Source organism: Leptidea sinapis, chromosome 21 (genome assembly GCF_905404315.1).
Source record: "Leptidea sinapis chromosome 21, ilLepSina1.1, whole genome shotgun sequence".
In the NCBI taxonomy this organism is placed as follows: domain Eukaryota; kingdom Metazoa; phylum Arthropoda; class Insecta; order Lepidoptera; family Pieridae; genus Leptidea; species Leptidea sinapis.
In genome coordinates, this window is record NC_066285.1 from 3127395 (window position 1) to 3147296 (window position 19902).

General features: G+C 35.3%; 1 protein-coding gene across 7 annotated transcripts in view; it reads right to left on the reverse strand.

Annotated features, from left to right (window-relative positions):
- Positions 1–19902, reverse strand: part of LOC126970504 (uncharacterized) — a 116957-nt gene that overhangs the window by 25938 nt on the left and 71117 nt on the right. For 3 of the 7 annotated variants that reach the window (XM_050816448.1, XM_050816447.1, XM_050816446.1), the window contains exons 3-13: positions 13543–14792; positions 12672–12879; positions 10779–10824; positions 9902–9993; positions 9070–9826; positions 8300–8989; positions 7988–8183; positions 3674–3891; positions 3072–3194; positions 2197–2361; positions 1181–1425 (exon numbers count right to left, since the gene is read on the reverse strand). In XM_050816448.1, the coding sequence (XP_050672405.1) occupies positions 1181–1425; positions 2197–2361; positions 3072–3194; positions 3674–3891; positions 7988–8183; positions 8300–8989; positions 9070–9826; positions 9902–9993; positions 10779–10824; positions 12672–12879; positions 13543–14792 (3990 nt within the window). Of the gene's footprint in view, positions 1–1180; positions 1426–2196; positions 2362–3071; positions 3195–3673; positions 3892–4200; positions 7402–7987; positions 8184–8299; positions 8990–9069; positions 9827–9901; positions 9994–10778; positions 10825–12671; positions 12880–13542; positions 14793–19902 lie in introns of those variants that run through there. The other 4 variants (XM_050816442.1, XM_050816445.1, XM_050816444.1 and 1 more) reach the window with 2 other exon arrangements.

Below are 19902 nucleotides of genomic sequence, written 5' to 3' on the forward strand. Positions count from 1 at the left end.
CTGAAATTGCTTATTTGTGCACGATATAGGCTGCACAAAATCGATTTTTGTGCACAAGTGCATTAACGTATCTACTCATAAATATATCTATATTAAGGCAAAGAAAGTGAGCCATACTGCCAAATACAAAAAAAAAGTTCAGAGATAGAATCTGTTATTTTATAATATTTACTTTAATTAATTTGCCTCGTGTGTTTTAAGACATAAAAGATATTAAAATTTAAATTAACATACGGTAGGTTATTTAATTAATTAAATATATATATATATATATATTACAAAATTATTTTGATGGTAGGCTGTATAGGTATGGAGCCCAAGCCTAATATCAATGTCGTAAGATTTTAAAAAAAGCGGCGGGCAACAGGTCTTGTTTTTTCGTGCGTTTATTAATTTCGTCAAATTTGCTAAAATTGTCCATGTCCATGTTAAACTACTGTTTTATTTCCTCGCAATCGAAATGAAAAGCAGTGTTTATAACTCGTCCACAAAACACATAAATTACACACAACCATTTTATCCTCGCCTTCGGCTGGGGTGCTAAAAGTCTCGGATAAAAATGGTTCGTTTTGTGCACTCGTTGTAAAATCTACTATTTTACAATACATTTCATTTTTTTGAATTGGTAATACTTTAATATCATTTGGGAATTTACTATAAAATATCCCACACACATATAAACACAATCCACTTTAAAATATTTTGCAATTTTACGGAGCCTAGTAGATGGCATTGCGAGTTTATCTTTGCATCGAGTATTGACATTATGTACATCACTATTCTTTTTAAATTGGCTACTATGTTTATGAGCGTATAGGAGGTTCTCGTATATGTAGTGGCAGTGTACTAACATATTAATTTCACTAAACTTTTCTCTCAATTAATCGCTTGAACGCATTTTATAGACTGCTCGAATTTCCCATACATTTTCTAGCATATATTTTCGAACAAGTGATTTAACCATCTTATTTAGAATATAAATATTTAATATTGAAAAAATATGGTAAGAAATTCTTTTATACTACTTTGAACCAATCAATCTTTTAAAACTTCTAGTGAAATATGTATTTTATTTAACATTCTCGTCGCCACCTTTGAAATAATTTTCATTAAAGGGTGCCCAAATGATAATGAGAATAAAAGATTTTTCATAATGTAAGTTAATAAAATAGTTATTTACCGCTGTTGTTCTAAAGCATGCTCCGCAAGAACTTTATGCCGTAGTCTCTGATTGCGTTCAAGTCTCTCAATCGTCGATCCAGGTCTATTGTAAAGGGAACCCAGTTTGACCATGTTGTCAACTAAATGCACCAATGGTTTACTCTTAGCGTACTGTTGTTCCAAATCCATCAGTTGCATCTTTAATTGTTCTAGTCTTCGTAAGCTTTCTTCGCGTTCAATGGCTTTTAAGGAACTGAGGCATTCCTGAAAAACATTATAAAAATCCAATTTTAACCTTACAAATAAACTTGATATAAAGTTATACCTGAGGATTAACCAAGAATATGCCAACTGTTAACTATATCGCTGAAAACCCTGTCAATACAATGATATAAAAGGTTTTCGAATGTCAGGCAGCTATGCAAATAAACGCGGTAAAAATTATACGTCAGAATAAACCAATTTAATCGAAATCACAATTTGTAAATGTATTGCATATTTTTGGTTTGTTCTCAGGTATACTACGTTTATTTGTATGGCCGTGTGTGTTTTTATTTCAGAAGAATAAGCAATACCACAAAAAATTAAAGGAATTGAGAATCTTATTTACAACGGTGTATTATTTAGAGATGAATTATTGCCCGAGTTCATTCTAGTTATGCACTAGTATGTATATCACATAATACAACAAAATTGGAGCAGCAATTTATTTCTGTTTATTGTATTGTTGAATACATTTAAAACATTTCAGCTAATTCGGCCGAGTAGCGTTTATTAACTCAATCAACTTAACTTTTTGGGACTAACTTTAACTTAACTAATTGGGACGAAACAAACATTAAATGTCAAGGGAAGTTTTCCAAAACACATCTTTTAAAACGGCCTTCAAATCCTTTAAGCCAATTCTGAGATTAGCATGCACAAACAAAAGAATAAACACAAAAAATCTACTAAAACTAGTATATTTGGTCTTAGTATAAAGCTGATAATAATATGAACAAACAAAAAAGCATAGAAACAAAACAAAATAAGCACCTCTATGCTACTGATCTGAATACAGCACTGTTCAATGGAGCGATGCGTCGCCGCATGACGTCGTCTTAACTGTATCAATAGAAGAACCAACTCCTCATGACTCCTACCCAAGAGTTCCCCTGCCGTCGGCACTTCCAATAACTCACGCGCTTGCATTTCCTTTTGCTGACAAACACACATATACTAATGCAACATAAATTAACAAAAAACAAAATATATAAATAACATAATATTATGCGATAAAGCTCCACTTTATGGTATAACAAAAAAAATACTGGTCCTAAATAAGCTATCTTAGGTATCATGCTACAAATATTAATGATATTACGAATTGCTCGACCAGAGACGATACGACGGCGTGAATTATCACCTTATCATGAAATGTGCAGCATTAAATGTAAAAACTATTATGAATTCAAACCTCCATACTACTGATACGTCTCGGATGCCATAACTACGTAGCTACATTGTGTTCTCTTTCTCTAACTCTACAACACTTATGTTCGCCTAGTACATAAAATAAAAATGCGCTGTGCTAGTAGTGCATGCATTTCTTTATTATCTGTGGTGCAAGGGGAAAGAGTTTTTTTGTACCATGCACTATTTATAATAATATCGACACACTTTTACACAAATTATCTTGCCCCAAACTAGGCATAGCCTGTACTATGGGTACAAGACAACTATATATTTAATACAATATACTTACTTAAACATACATAAATATATATAAACATCCATGACTTGGAAACAAACATCCATATTCATCATATAAATGATTGCACCTACCGGGATTCGAACCCGGGACGTCAAGCTGTTTAACGTGTCAAAGAACGTCATTTCAATAAGATTTACGTCTAGTATTTTAAACTTACCAAATCGCTTGTATCTGTGTTTCTCCTTACTCTTGGGCTTACAGCACTTATGGGTTGTTGAGATGCTCTAGATGGAGATCTAGATACAGTCCACGAATCTTCTGTAGGTGACAATGCGTTCAACTAAAAGCAATATATATCAGTTTACTCAAGGCCTGATATAATCATGAAATATAAAGTCAATTTTATCGAAATCTCGTATTCGAGACGGCGTAATTCTGTAGTGACAGAGGTAGGATAAAGAATAAAAGTTTTAAACTTGGAGTAACTTTACTTCACGATTTATTTGAATGTCGTGGTCGCTGTACGTGCTGCGAAACACGGTGCCCACTGAAAATCAGTGTCAAGCCTCAGAGGGCTCGACGTATACTGAGTGGGCCTCCGATTGGCAACACTAAAGTGATTGCACTGCTTCTTAATGTTATTGTTAAATTACTTATTTTGTTATAGGTTCCTTTGTTTAATGATATAAATTTCGACCTAAAATGTCCTGCAGTGTAATTATGTTGCTAATAAAGTTTATTATTATTATTATTAATAATAACACAGTACTATTATAGCCAAGAAACAAAGATAATAAAGTTGCTGATAATAATATTTACATTTTGCTGTGATGTCGACATCTGTTGCAAGTTGTACTGGTCACCCGATTCTTCCACCCATCTTACTCGGGGACTAACTGCTCTGACCGGTATGTTCCCGTCTCTATTATTTCGGCCAATTGAAGTGTTGCTACCAAGGCATGATTTCTTCGATAATATTTGTTGATTTACTTGATTGTTGTTTTTATTTGTTTCGTTAGCTGATATCGTCATAGATGCTGCAAATTTCATTACACCATTAAATACTAGGCTAAATCAGTACCCATTTCAAATTTAAAGTCACAAAAAATATTTTTATATTAAAATAAACAGGATAAAGTGTGCTTTTATGAAAAAATTCATATAGTTTGCTATTTACAGTGTTAAAGGGCAATTCATGCTTTCACACGTTTATTTCTATATTACACCTTATCTTGTTTCTCAATCTAATTCATCTCATCCATAAAAATGCCAAACAGTTATTTTAAATATATAAATGATATAATCACGACTTTGCTTTGCCGATAATCAAAGGAAATGTAACTTACGTAAGTTATTGAATGGATCCACATCTTAGTGGGTACCTTCATTGCTTGCATTTTCTATTCTATTGTTCAAACCACAAACAGCTTCATTCGCACCAACACCTACGACCGCACCCCGTACGCACCCTGATCCACCCTTCATTAATCCGCTAGACATCAAATCCCACTGTCTCAACTTTTCTCTATCGATTTCAAATTGTTTCTTATTTTTCTCCAAATTTAACAGCTTATTAGAATCATTTGACTGTTCTATTGCTAACTGTTCATACACGCCTTCATCAATTTGTTCGTTGACTTCTGTTTCATTTGCAAGACTCACGTATACGTCGTTATCGTCTGTCTTGTTAGACTTGAGAAGACAATTACCTTTAACACTGCCTAACGCTTGTGCTTGCATATCGCAATTAACATAGGTTACATTCCTGCTGACTTTATTCCCAGCATGTTTCTTAACACGTTTTATACTGTTTAGATCTTGAGTATTTGGAGATTGTGTATAGTCTGGCATCGAGTCTAAGTCATCCATTGAACGAGCGTGTCTATGTGAAACACGCCTAAGATTATTTCTCCATAAAATATCTTCATCCCACTGTTTTTCTCCGATACATACATTTTCATACGCACATGCTTCAGCTTCAGCGTCATAATACACAGTTGTCGAAGAATTTTCACTGCAGTGGGATGACATACTACCTACAGATACTCTTTCATTTAATCTAGATTGAGCAACCCCGCTTTCTACAGATAGTCTTTCAATTTGGTTGTTTGAGGCGCTATTTCTCTTACAGATTAAACCAGGAATTAGATTTATAGACTCAGGTATTTTAGAGTGCTTACTTGTGGTGGATTCATAAATATTTTTTGTATCGATTTCTGGATCTTTTTCTGCCACACTCAGAAATTCAACCGACACACTTCTAGCAGCAGCGAGTTCAAATGAATTATTTGAATGAAAATAATTATTGGCATGAATAGGATTTTGAATATGTGAAATTTCATTCTTTTTGTGAAATGGTCCTCTCCGTCGTTGATTGTTTAATTTTCTGTGCTTGTTTGTATTTTTTAAATAATGTGATACTGGTAAAACATTAATTTGCTCCTGTGATGACAGATCAGAGTAATAGTAAGGAGCACTTTGTTCAGTAGAACTATCTCTGCTATGATATCCTGTAGTAGAAGTATTGTTTTCGTTTTTAAGGTTTGTCTTTTCAGTCTCAAACTCTTTGATCTTGTCGCCGATGTTATTGTTGTTTAAGTTCTTTCTAGTGAGTGTTTCACCTTTATAATTTTTTGTGTAGAACGAAATGGGTGAGTTTAAAATACCCACTGAACTGCAAGAACTTTCCGATCCAATATACCCTGGTGCTTCTTGACTTAGATTTTTGTACTGGATGCCTATATTATTTTCTCTTATTGAACCCCTATTTGAGTAAGGATTGCAAAATTTATCCGTGCTGCTGTTTACAGGAGTACTGGATGATCGAGCGTGTGAACAAATACTAACACCGGGATTACCGCCTTCTGAGAAACGTGGACGTATGTCTGATACGTCATGTGCCGATAATAATTCATATTGTTCCAAGTCCGTCTTCGTTTGCAATAAATGTGAGTCTTTGTCTTGCTGTTCCCGAGATTTATCATATCGGGGTTGATTTTCATCTCTAACAGATTGCTTTTTATCTGTGGCTTCAAGATCACGCCCACTGACATCTTTGATGTCTATTAACGCTTCACTTTCTTTTAAACTATTAATTTCTGACGAAAAATTGGATTGATCAAACCTACCGCTCATATCAGATTCCAAGGATAACCTAGATGATCCTCTTTCAACATTACAACTTCTAAAAGAATCTGAATCGATACAATCAGAACTATCACGGTTTGCGTCCAATAACGATGCACTTAAATAATCATTAAACGAGTTATCTATTTCATTTATTTTATTTCGATCATTAGCTAAGTTTGCTCTGCTATGGCGTATTTTTTCACCTCTTGTAAGAGTGTCGTGGATAGACGTCCGACTTCCATAAATCATAAGAGATGTTGCTTTCTTCTGAATTTTATTCATATTTTGATTCTCACTAGTCAGCATTTTCAAAATAGAATTGTCTTGAGAAATATCCGACTTATCTAGTTTATCTAAGATATACTTAGACAAAGCTTCATCTGTTAAACCATCACAAGAAGCGGATAAATTAGGTACATTTTGAGGTGATATCGCACTGTTTTTAAAATCATCCCGATTTGATAAAAGAGTTGTACTACTGCCCAGATAGTAAGATGCTGGTCTAAAATTATCTGATATGCTGAATCTACTAAAAGGCGTTTCTAATGATATTTCTTTGTAACATTCTTCATCGACCTCAATTTGGTCTCCTTTTTCTTTTAGCTTGTCTGATTTTGATACTCTCTTAATCGTGGGGTCTTTTGTATCAGCAAAATTAGAAGCTGAGTCAGATTGCAAGTTCGTACTCTCATTTCGCATAACATGATTAAGTTCCATGTAGACTGGCTCAGGCTTCATATTATTAACGCAGACTAGTTCATAAGTTTGGGTGTCATCTTCGTCAGTCCCTAAATTCATTTCCACATAAGGATTATCTTCATACATAAAAGGCATGGCCTGATCAAAAACACTTAAACTATCCAATATTATTTGATGAGCAGATTCTATGGAAGTCATTTTCCTAGGACTCATTGGTAAATAATGATCTTCACCTACTTTGAATACTGGAGGTATCCCAGACGCGCTACTTACATTTTCTTTATTTACAGTCAATACTTGATTTTGCAAAGGCTTCTCATCACTGTCGGATTCAAATAAAACCTCATCCAAATCATGGTCTGTATATTCTACTTGAATTTCGGAATCAGATTCGCTATCGTGGGTTTCATAGCCATCAGTTTTTGTTGTTTGGGAACTTTCACTGTCGTCTAATGTCTTTAACGCCTGACACTTATCTTCAACTTTATCAATTTCTTTCATTTTAACATCTTCTTCGTCAGTTATAAAGCAAATATTTTCATATGAGTTAGCAAGTTTATTGATTTCGGGTATTTCAGAAGATTTTTCAGTTATATCAGCGGAAACGGACAGGTGCGGGGTTATTGGTCGTAATGCTGTAGAACTTTTTACATCCTCTACTATAGACCTTCCTGCCTGCCCTTCGTTTGAGTTTTGTGGTTCAGTTCCGGGTGTTTCCTCTGGGGTGCAAAAGCGAAGATATTTTAATGTGCTATTTATTTAATTATTAATGTAATGGTTAGTTCCCGATCGATTCCCTGCTCTGTTGTTAAATACAATACTTATTCATTTATAAAATGCAGACTACAACCACCACCAATAATAAATGCGAGTGTTAGTGATACATCCCAGCAGGCAGGAAGGTACCCTTCAGAAAAGCGAAGTCCTCGTATATAAATTGCATTACAAGTAATATAAATAAAATAAATCTACTTTAAATGGCATTTTTATATCATCCGTATATCTATCATAACCTCATATTAAACACTGACTATTAAAGATCTACATACAACGAATAGCACGAAATAAAAATATTAATAGCTATATTATATTGAAAGGATCTATCATTATTTTTTACTCTCTCATGCATTTACTATCATTATTAAGTCTAGTCATGCTTGCTTTAAACAACATAATTTTACATATAATATTAACTAGTTTGAAAATGACCTTTATATTTTACTCAAATAAACTTAAAAACTGTTTAGGAGAAACATACATGCTCACTCATATTAATTTAACTATCATGTTATATTAGTCACTAACCTTCGTCATCAGAAGAATAGCTGTTATATGGAGCATTAGAATGAGTTTTTGGTTTATATTGATCTGATCTCAATGATTGACGACTTTGATTCAAAGACCTTGCCAGTGATATGGTTGCTGGCGTACTTTTACGCGTGAGAGGTGACTGTAGCATTCGTTGCTTCCATTCCTGTAAGCGTTTCATCGACTCTTCTCGCTGAAAATAACAAAGTCATAAAAGGTAACTTTCCATTTCGTTTCGTTATTTTATTTTACATTTGGCATTTTAATTATTTTCATAATAATAGGGATTATACTAGTTGTTTGACTTACCTGTTGCACTTTCTTTTCGCCATCACGTTCCATAGTTGAAGGAAGTCTAGCACTAGCTGATCTCATGAAGCCATCGTTATTAAGTTCAAGTTTAGCATCTTTCATGAAGCTCGCATTAGATCCATCACTCATGACACTTCCACTACGGTTTAAATAATCCTTTTGGTGTTCGCCACCTTTTTCTTTTAACATCCAGTTAGAGTTCGCAACTTCAATATCACTGTACTTCGAAGTATAGCTGACATTGTCTCGATTATGTCTTCCACTAAATTCAGTTTCATAATTATTATTTTCGGAAATTTGGGTATACGGCGATGACAATTGTTTCTCGGCCAAACCACTGGCATACTTAGCTAATGGTATCTGTATATTTCGCGGTGCTAATCCTTGCTGTTGCAAGTACTGCGCAGACTGACGCATCTTCTCTGCATATCCCTCTTCCGAGTAATATGTTTCTGAACTTGGATCATAAAAGGAGTTAATATCAAGACTAGATTTCGGTCGTTGTTGATGGCTTGCACCCTCGCCGACGTTTCGAGCAGGAAGAGATTTATTTAATAATTCATTTTTCGACTCGTACTCTAAAAAGTCTGCGCTGTGGGGCCTGGGCATTTGTTGTTGTACACCACTAGCTTGCATTTTTTTTCTACGTAGAACTGATGGTCCACTAAAAACTTTTTCCTGGGGCTGCTAAAAGAAGACAAAATATTACAGTTAAAGTAACTATCACAAATATTAAGGTACAATGTAAAATTTAAGTGAAATCTTACTTGATAATTTTTTTGAGACGTAGCATGACTTGATATACTAATATTATCACGCTGTGAGATATTTGGTGATTTTGCGGCTTGTAGTTTCGGTAATTCATTCTCATTCGCGTACGGAGAATAAACATCTTCATAATCTCCATTTTTTCCTTTCTTATAATGATTCAATGCAGCTCGGCTGTAAGCATCTGGTGTTCTCGTCTCTGGTACTCTATCATTTACAGTACTATTAGAAGCACGTGATTTCAATGTGCTTAGTTCTCCGTAAACATCAGGATTTGCTTTTTGCTCAACGTAAGTGTTGCTTTTATTTTTAGATTCTAAATAAATATCATTTTGGGACGCATTGGATTTAGTCTTATTATCTTCGATTTGGTTGCTGGGAATGCTATTTGCTGCTAATCTGGTATCTTGTGAAGGATAGTGTTGCAAGAATGGATTAGTTTGTAAATTGCGTTGTTGGTTGTAAATATACTGTTCTTGTTGCTTGTGTTGACTTAGAGATCTTGTATCATATGAAGATTGAGCGTTGTAGGGTGATATTGCATCAAGGTTTATGTCCGACCTATCCATATTTTTTGATATTGCTGGATTATTTGTGTTCTCATTGTGATGTTTTGTTTGATAGACAGTGTGTTGTGGCTGAGTAGATTGTTGATTCGGTGGACTAGTCTTGTAGCTTGCTTGATATTGTGTTGGAGCTGTACTCATGTTATATTGTGATGCCGGTGTTCTTAAGAGATCATAGTTTGGGTCATATCTGCAAGATCAAAATTTAATTAATAGATTGTTCTGAACAGTCCGGTTATATTTGTAGTGATTGCATAACACGTACATGTCAGATCCGGGTGAATTATATCCATCATTTGAACGACGAGGCTTCGGTGGTGCGTTTGCATATGTAGGTCCGGGTACTTCATCATCATCCTGTAATGTATTTACTATATGGTATCAATTTAAAACGTCACTTTTTATGAAACGAACGTGTCCTTTGTAAGACAAATTTAAGCCACACTGATAGAAAAGAGATCTAAATAAATTTCAAGCCTAATTGGTCGGAAAAGTTTGGGAGGGATTAAAAACCTAGCATAACCTAACCTAACTAACCTAGATATAACGTTTGTGATGTTTTATTTATCAATAGCATAGAAAAATAACATTTTTAATCGTTTATTTTAATACTATCATCTGTCATTTATCTGACATTCCGACTATTTTTTGACATTGTAACACCATTTAAAGAACGCAAATAATGATAACAATACAGGTTTAGTATAATTTATTCATTTAAATTTCTGTACTTTTTTCTCATAATAACTATCGTTGACTTTTGTGTCCCAATAAACCTATCGATGGTAACTTACCTTATCCGTACACGCTGTCTGTCAATGGGACGACGTATAGCATAGCAGCGATAGAAGTTTGTATGGAAATTTTAACTCACGCGTCCCAATATAAGGGGATAAGAATGTCTTATCGGGTATTTTGGGACATCTTCAGATTATTGACAGTTATTTACTGACAGTAGAAAGTAGTAATTTATCTCTATCTGTAGATAGTATATTGGGAACGGCCGTTATAAAACTGGGCATTGATAATCTACTGACCAATCAATTGGTCTGTGATAATATATCTGAATTTCTTTGTTCCTCTATGATATTTTATTATGATTGTTACTAGTATTGTGCGGCTTTAATGAAGGTATTACAAACCTCAGCTTTAACGGTGTCCCGGTCATTCTGTCTCTGCATTTGGTCACTGAAACAAATGAAACGCCTTTATACACGACTAATATTTTTGATACTCGACTAAAAAGGAGAATGGGCAAAAATGTGGGAGGCTACTTTGCAGAGGATGCCGGCTAGATTATGGGTACCACAACGGCACCCACTTTCTGTCGTGAAGCAGTAATGTGTAAGCAGTATTGTGTTTCGGTCTGAAGGGCGCCGTAGCTAGTGAAATTACTGGCAAATAAGACGTAACATCTTATGTCTCAAGGTGACGAGCGCAAATAATTTTTGTGTTTTTCAAGAATCCTGGACAGCACTGCAATGTAATGGGCAGGGCGTATCAATTACCATCAACTGAACGTCCGGCATCCTGTGCAAAGGAGCCTCCCACTGGTGAAATACCTACTTCTATGCCAAAATCATTCAAATCATTTGTGCCATAATCTCTGAATAGTTCTTTATACTAAGACCGTTATTTAAATGTTGACCGTAAAACACAGAAAATTAAGGCTGCTTTTTGTAATTCTCGGATATCTCTTGAACCCCAATACTTACAGCGGTGCTTCAAAATAATGAAATTAAGTATAAAATAAGCTTTTCACTGATAGGTTAGATATATAGGTTTCATGAGTTGGGTAGGTAGATCACTTTCCCCATTCTCTTTTGAGAATTTTAATAGCTTTAAATGCTCTTTTATTGTTTATCTAGGCATGTATGAATAAAATAGAAGCGCCTGTTTTTACTATTACATTAGTTTTCCAGATTTCCTATCTGTTAAGATTTAAATAAGCAATTCATTTTCTTATAGGAATAGAAAGCCACCGAGCGTACGGGTCAGCACTTAATGTATATCTTATATATAAAATTCTCGTGTCATGGTGTTGTAGTTAAACTCGTCCGAAACGGCTTAATGGATTATCATGAAATTTTGACTGCATATTGGGTAGGTCTGAGAATCTAACATCATCTATTTTTCAATCCCCATAAATGTTAAGGGTAGTCCAGCCCTAAATTTTATTTTTATTTTATTACGATTCAGCATTAAAAAATACAAACAACTTCAACTTTTCAGCCGTCTACGATCAACAACTATTTTTGTATCGCGATTTTAATTTATTATTCTATTCCATCCACAGATCCGCAATAGGGTTGCAAGGTGGATATCGAATATAATAATTATTGTAGTACGATATATTTGGTATGTCTGAGAATCGGTCGTCATCAATTTTTTTATACCCCAAAAATTTTAATAACTGTAATCTTTTATTACTTTATATGGCAATACAACGTTTGCTGGGTCAGCTAGTAATAAAATATAATAGTACCGGATCCGACAGACGTTGTCCTGTACACACGTCTTAAATTTTAAAAATCGATCCAGCCGTTACGAGATCACTAACATACACATGGGCAGGAGAATTATATGGACTGATTTGAGAGTCTAAACCAATCTCAAATTCACTGAAACACACAAAAAATGGTCCAGTCGTTTTGGAGGTTGTTCAATTGTGAATTTAAACCATCCTCGAATCTACTTGAAAACACACAAAAAAATCATCAAATCGGTCCAGGCGTTTAGGAGAACTTCACTGTCCACACACGTACAGAAGAATTATATATATAAAGATAATAAAAGTTAACCGCCCCTACTTAACACATAAGGAATCACAGAAGCGTGGCCAGCCTGAAAAGTGTACCCATGTCGTATCATCGTGGTAGCACCGAGCAAGATATTTAATTTCCTAGATGGTTGAACGAGAAAATATTACGTATAACGTTACAATTAATGCGTGTTTGTGGCAAAATTCATTTAGGTCTAACAGAACACTCCCCGTTATAATTTATAAATATATAATTTATGTATATATTATTTACCTAAAGTTCTGCATCAACGCCGCCATTGTAAGCGCCTTAACCCACTTCAACATGGAGTCTTGATCCAAAGCCGCTAACACGTACGTCCGCATATTAGCGTGTTCTAATTTAAAAGCAAACTTCCTCATCACCTTATCTTCGCTCGTACACGCTGATACCTTATACGACGGCAGCAACACGGACCCCAGCAGTTTTTCTTCGTCTTGACCTAAAGGGCAATAACAGTTAGATACATCTGACATCTTTACACATTTAGATAAACGACCAAGTTTCGTCCATCTTACAAGATACACAAGATACTTACTTGCATTTAAAATTCAAATTGTTTCTGTTATAATAAGGAAACTTAAATGGAAGCGGACGGGGCATACTATAAGAGGACGAGAGAAATGTTGTAGAACTATAATGAACTGGTATCCGAGAGACAGAAAAAGAAACCGAGGTAGACCATTTAGGAGATGGGTGGACGAGATTAAAGAAATTGCCGGTATTGCATGGACTAGAATAGCTGAAAACAGGAGTCTGTGGAGGCAGTTGGAGGAGGCCTATGTCTTTAATAGACAAACAGACAAAACTCATAATAATTCAACTAACTAAAAAATGTAAATATATATATAATTTATGAAGTAAAATACTGTAATTTTTTTATAATAATGCATGTGAAATTAGATCAAGTATTTTGTCTGAATAAAGGCTATTTTATTTTTATTTATTTATTAAAATTCAAATTCTAATCATTTTATTCAAAGTTTGATTATACTATATCGTTATGTCCATTTTATCTGCCTTTATTACAGCTACTTCCTTCTTCTTCTACTTCTTATTTAATTAATGCTATATTTAAAAATAAATCATACGTATAGATACTTACTTTTATAATAAAAGAGACAGTACTCGGAAAGAACGAACCACCTCTTCCGCCAAACTTTAAGACCATCAGATCCTTGCTTATACAAGATTCCTGATATTGTTACTGGTGCTGAAGGGATTCTCTGCGCCGTTGGTGATCTCAAGGCTTGGCCACTGCTACTCCTGCGACTTTCAGATGAAGGGGATTTGATGCTGGGCGAGCTCGACTCACTGGATTTTAATGGAGACAGAGGAATATTCTTCAATTGATTGTTAAAATCAGACGGAGGCGAGCGACTTTTTGATAGATCTCTTTCATTGTGACCTTTGTACCTTTCTGTCTCTCTGTTTCCGTATTCTTGATTATACTGCCATTCTCTGTCTTGTTCTTTATTCTGATTATCTCTCTCTCGATATTCATTATTTTTCGCATACTCATCTATGTCTTTATGTATATCTGCACCATAATCTTTAAAGTCATTCCTGCTTCCATATTTATTTAGGTCTCCGTAAGAAGAGTCAGAATATATACTATTTTGCAAATTTGGCGGGGGTTGTATCCCATGTATTTGCTGAAGTAAAAGTTGTCTTTCAGCAAACTTTTGTTGCTGATGCATCTGTGCTTGGCTTTGGTAATGTAGCTGCTGTTGCATCTTCAGCTGCTGTATTTCATTGTACTGTCTTCTTAATAGTTCTGTGTTACTTTGAGGTCCTATTCTATTCGTGTATGGTAGATAAGGTTTAGAACCGTATTGATTTACATTAGGCCTATACATTGGTTGATGATTTTGGTATATTTGATTATCTTTCGGTGGGTTACGTTTTAGGTAGTCTTGATAAACTTCAGCGTTGTATCCTTTAGGTATATTTTGCATAATATCATAGTTAACATTATGGTCAACGTGTATTTGATCGCTTCGTTCCGTAGATGGTGATTGTTGATAGTTATAATTATCATTGGCACCATAATGTCTGGCGTATTCATGATTATGGCTACCGTATAACTCGTGTCTGTTCTCAAGAAGAGGAGATCGAGCATTCATATTAGCATGATATTGATTTTGAACTACATGTTGGTGTATGACGCCGTTTGGTTGATTTTGTATGGGTTGTGTGGAATTAGCGTGATTCGACATCTGTTGTTGTGAATATATCTGGTCTGGATGGACATGATGGGCCATGAGATGCTGTTGGGTGAGAGGTTGCTGCATTGAAGGTAAAATCTTCTTATTATCCATTTGGAATTGATTTTGCGAAACGGGAGGATCAATCCTGAAACAAAGAATACATATTGAATACTTTACTCAAATTTTTCCATTTTCTATGTAATAACAGATTTGCAATTGTGAACTTGAATTGATAATTCGATAAGAATATATGTACCGAAGATATTACAGTAGCATAGAAAAAGTACGTGAATCTACTATTGCTGTAACCGATTTTAACTGACAAGTCGTAAACAGTCAGCCACGGTTGGTATTAGCTTAGTAGGTATTTTGAATGTTAAACCACTTGCCAATGCACACAATGACAAATATAAATCGATCACGCTTTTTCGGGCTGTCACTTGTCATATTAGCATATTCTAGGAATATGATTGTTGTAAGGATAAAAATTTAAGCCCCAAACCATCATATCGATACCTCAGTTCCAAAAGTGTAATTAATAATCAATTAATATTATTAAAATAATTCACCACCATTCACGCGCGAGCGGTTCTAGCGGTGACACGCAGTGCTAATCGTTACGTTATATGTGACAAGTTATTCTAAAAAGATTAGTTAAAATTTAGTCAACTCAAGTATTAGTAAATATAATAGTGAATAAGGCGTAGCGGACTGTGCAAAGTATGCATTAGTGACAAGTGACGACGAATTAAAATGTGTGACGTGTTGTTTGCATTACCACGCTTGTGTTGGGATATCGGAGACGGAGTACAAAATACTTCCAATGAATTAATCAGTCTGAAATTCAGTAAGTCTGAATACAAAACATTAGTTGCGTAACAACATAGTATAGATAGATCTTAATATGTTCGTCTATCTATTCGTTGATGGTTTAGATAAAAAGAGAATACGGAAGAGTCTTAAGTATGATGAACGCAGAAATGATCATAATGACCGGAAGCGTTTTGTTTCGAACTGTCACTGTCAGCGGCAAAATGCTTGACATTTCCTTACGTATAATGATCATGACCAAAACAGAGCTTTGAGAGCTGACCAGACGTGTCACTCCGCACTTTATGTAGCGCAATTACGGGGCAAATGAGACTTGACATCTTATGTCTCAAGGTGACGAGTGCAGTTGTAGTGCCGCTCAGAATTTTTTGGGTCAATAACCTTGAGCGGCACTGCATTGTAATCAATTACTCTTCTCAATCAAGTCTTCTCGACTCGTCCCTTATTTTCATAACATACCTACAAGCTGGCTACCTCGATATGTATTTTTTTTGGCCTTTTGCTGACCGGGTTGCGCGTGCCGCATTTATTAATATCATAGATTTATATATTTTTGAAGTGAAAATTTCTATAGTCGCGTCGGGCACTTTTTGGTAGAGGAAAATCTTATGGGTTCGCGTCACCAACATGCTCATTAATCGCAAACGCCATATATATATATGTATTAACGTATTGTGCAACATACTTAGTGCTGTGTATATCTTATAAGTGAAATTGAATCGGTTTAGTGAAAAATTCGATGTGTTAGGTCTGTACATTGTTGAAATAATGTTTTTATTTGATTACTTAATATATTATTGAAAATAAGTTTTAAAAATAAATAAAAAATTAATAATTTAAGTAATTATTTTTAAACATTATGAAATTTTAATACTAGAAGTTTTCACTTCTGTTGGCAGTCTCTACAAATGTCAATTTTTTTTTTGTTTTAAATGGTCGGACTAGCATCCTACCCACTACTACTAGGTACCTCATTATAAAAAGTAAATAGTTTCGTCACATTGGTGCTAATAAATAGCTGAGACAGCTTTACTTATTAGCAATGTTTTACGTTTGATACCAATGGGAGGCTCCTTTGCACAGGATGGCGGCTAGATTACGGGTACCACAACGGCGCCTATTTCTGCCGTGAAGCAGTAATGTGTTAGCATTTTTGTGTTTCTAAGCTAGCGAAATTATTGGGCAAATGAGACTTTACATCATATGTCTCAAGGTGACGAGCGCAGTTGTAGTGCTGCACAGATTTTTTGGGGTTTTTCAAGAATCCTGAGCGGCACTGCATTGTAATTGACAGGGCGCATCAATTGCCATCAACTGAACCTCCTGCTCGTCTCGTCCCTTATTTTCATAAAAAAAAAGATTTGCGAGCTTCATCCCTGGGTAAAAAACGTATAAGTAAGTAGGTGCGAGAAGATCGTATGTGGGTTATTTAATTTTTCAATGTGTTAAAAATCCACCGCAGCATAAGCTATCACCGCCGTCATGAATGTATTTGGCTATGATGATATACAAATTACTTAAACTAGTCTGAAGGATTCTGAAGCTGATCGCACTAAAATAAACAAAAATCTCTTCGATTTTATCGTTCCAGACCACAATAGTTTACAAAATGTTATAGTTGTTTACAGCAACACCACTGTTTGCACGAGGTAACCAAAGTCGCTATTATAAACAGTGTTTGTCTATTTATAACAAAAGCTGAACTCTAGACTGCAAAAAGTTGTTTAGTCTGTGATAATGTTAAAATATTGTATTAACTGGTTACACAGTAAATAAGTAACAGTTGTACACTTTTTCTTTGTGTGAAGCGCCTTCATTGTGTGTGTTTTTGTGTTACACTTTAGCATTTAATCAATTTGTTATTTTAAATTAATATATCCATCACTTCTGGGATTAATTAAACTCTAGGGTTCCATCCGAGCGCTCTTGCCAACTGAGCCAACCGTTCGAGAGACGTATTGATCGTAAATCTTGGTATGTCTTGTTCAAATCTTAGGTTGTAGCTGCACCTACATATGAGATCTACTTTTCAGTTGATAATCTGCTCAACCCCAATAATTGAATATTAAGAAATTGACTTGAGTTGTAGATGGAGCCACAACCTGAGAGTTGAACAAGACATACCAAAATTTACGATCCATGAGTTACTCGAACGGTTGGCTCAGTTGGTAAGAGCGCTCAGACAGAACCCGAGAGACGCGGGTTCGAGTCCCGCAACTTCATAAATTTTGGTTAAAATTTAATATTTAGCGTTTATTTGTATACGCTGCATATTAGCTTCTGACTGGACGGATTCTTAAAACGTGATTTTCACCCATTTCAGGACGTCCGATTTAATTCCTACCAAAATTTATGGACGATACGGGATTCGAAACCGCTTCACTCGGGGATGCGTCTTAACGCACTTACCAAGTAAGGCAACCATCCACAGTTGGTATTGTACATATACACAGGTTGTATCATACTTACAAATCAAATACTTCTATGAACGACATAAACTATAAAATCACATTTTTATGGAATTTGAGGGCGATTGAGCGGCCATTTGAGCCGGAAGACTTCCACTGCTGGACAAGGGACAACCATTATTAGTCCTGCGCTGTCCTCATCCAACCTAATCCGGCGATATTCAACAGATCGTCGGCCCATCTTGTGGACACTACGTCTTTTGGAACTTGGTCGCCATTCGAAGACTACTACCCCAACGGCCATGTGTCGGTCGAGCTATGTGTCCTGCCCTGCCTGAGTATTTAGGCAACCATCTGGGCTACGTCATATATGCGTACCAGATGGTAATTGTTTACCGCCACCCATAATATATTTAACAACACCAGAGGAAAACCCTCTCAATCGGTAACGCCACACATCCATGTCCTTGCCATATATTTAGTTTGTGGCTTGTGATGCGATGCTGGAATACTGCGGCAAGGGTCAACTTAAACAGCTTTTTGGAATAAAATAATTAAATAACGTACTGTTATATTTGCACTGTGTCACAGCACATTTCTCCAGAATTTGCAACGGTTGGCTATCGGCCAGCGCCCGGCCCAAATGAACACATTTAGAGCGCGACACTTCGGCCCCATTCGCTTCAATGTCAATACACAGATTAACCTACATGACTAGTTCGTGATATTATACTGGGAAATGGTCACCTGGACATTGTAATAGGCCGATTTTTTTTTCTTGATTAGACCTCTATATAGTATGATCGCTACGTATGTGTTGTACTTTAAAAAAAAAGGATATGATTTGGTTTTCCAGGCCTTTCCAGATCTCGTTATCAGGGGGTTGCATATGAAATGAGTCAAGATTGTATTTGTCATAGTCGTCATTATGAAGTTTGGCGCCATTTATTGCCTCGGAGGTGGTACAATTAAACTCGTTATGATCCTTCAAAAGTGTTTTATTTAAATTATGTGTAACACACGCGTTTTTAAAAAACTATTAATCAATAATTTAGTTAGTAAGTTAGTTATGTCAGTAAACAAACTGTTATGTTTTAAAAATGATATCTCTCACTTCTAAGATTAATGCACAAATAAAATTTGAAAAACAACAAAATATTATGAACGATGCGGGACACGAGCCCACGGCCTCCGGCGTTCCGTGCCGGTGCTCTAACCAACTGAGCTAACCGTTCGAGTGTCGTATCGTTATAAAATCTTGTATGCTTTGTTCAACTCTCAGGTTGTGGCTTCAACCAACATCGTTCATAAAATTTTGTTGTTTTTCAAATTTTATTTGTATATATCAGAATATTACTGCGCTAATATTTGTATTACAAAACAAATGCACATAAAAGGATATCCGAAATGTAGTACAAAAATAATTTATTTAACTAAAACGCAGACAATAAAGTAAAACTTGAAATCTCGTTGTAAAACTTCACTACGTCCGCATCGTAGCCAAAGACAATAAAGAGGCAATTTAATAAAACCTCATCCGGTCGAGGATAAAAGTTGTTGAAAGAATAGCTTTGAAGACTCCTCTCGTAATAACTTTCGTATAATAACAACTTCAACTAACGACCGGGATCATTTCTTTATTAATAATTAAGTTTTTGACGAGTTTATACTCTTTATAGAGTTAATTTTCAAGATAAATTTGATTTATTTTTTAGTACATGAGAATGATTGATGGGCATAATGTTGCCTTTAGAGAAAAAGCTATTTTATACTTTTACTACATTCAATAGTTTCTTGCGGCCGTTCTTCTGGGGTCTGAGTCACACTATTTTGAATGGGTGGTAGTTATTGACGTTCAATAACGGCCGTTCCCAATATACTATCTACAGATAGAGATAAATTACTACCTTCTACTGTCAGTAATTAGCTATCAATAATCTGAAGCTGTCCCAATATACCCGATAAGTCATTCTAATCGCATTATATTGGGACGCGTGAATTGCAATTTCCATACAC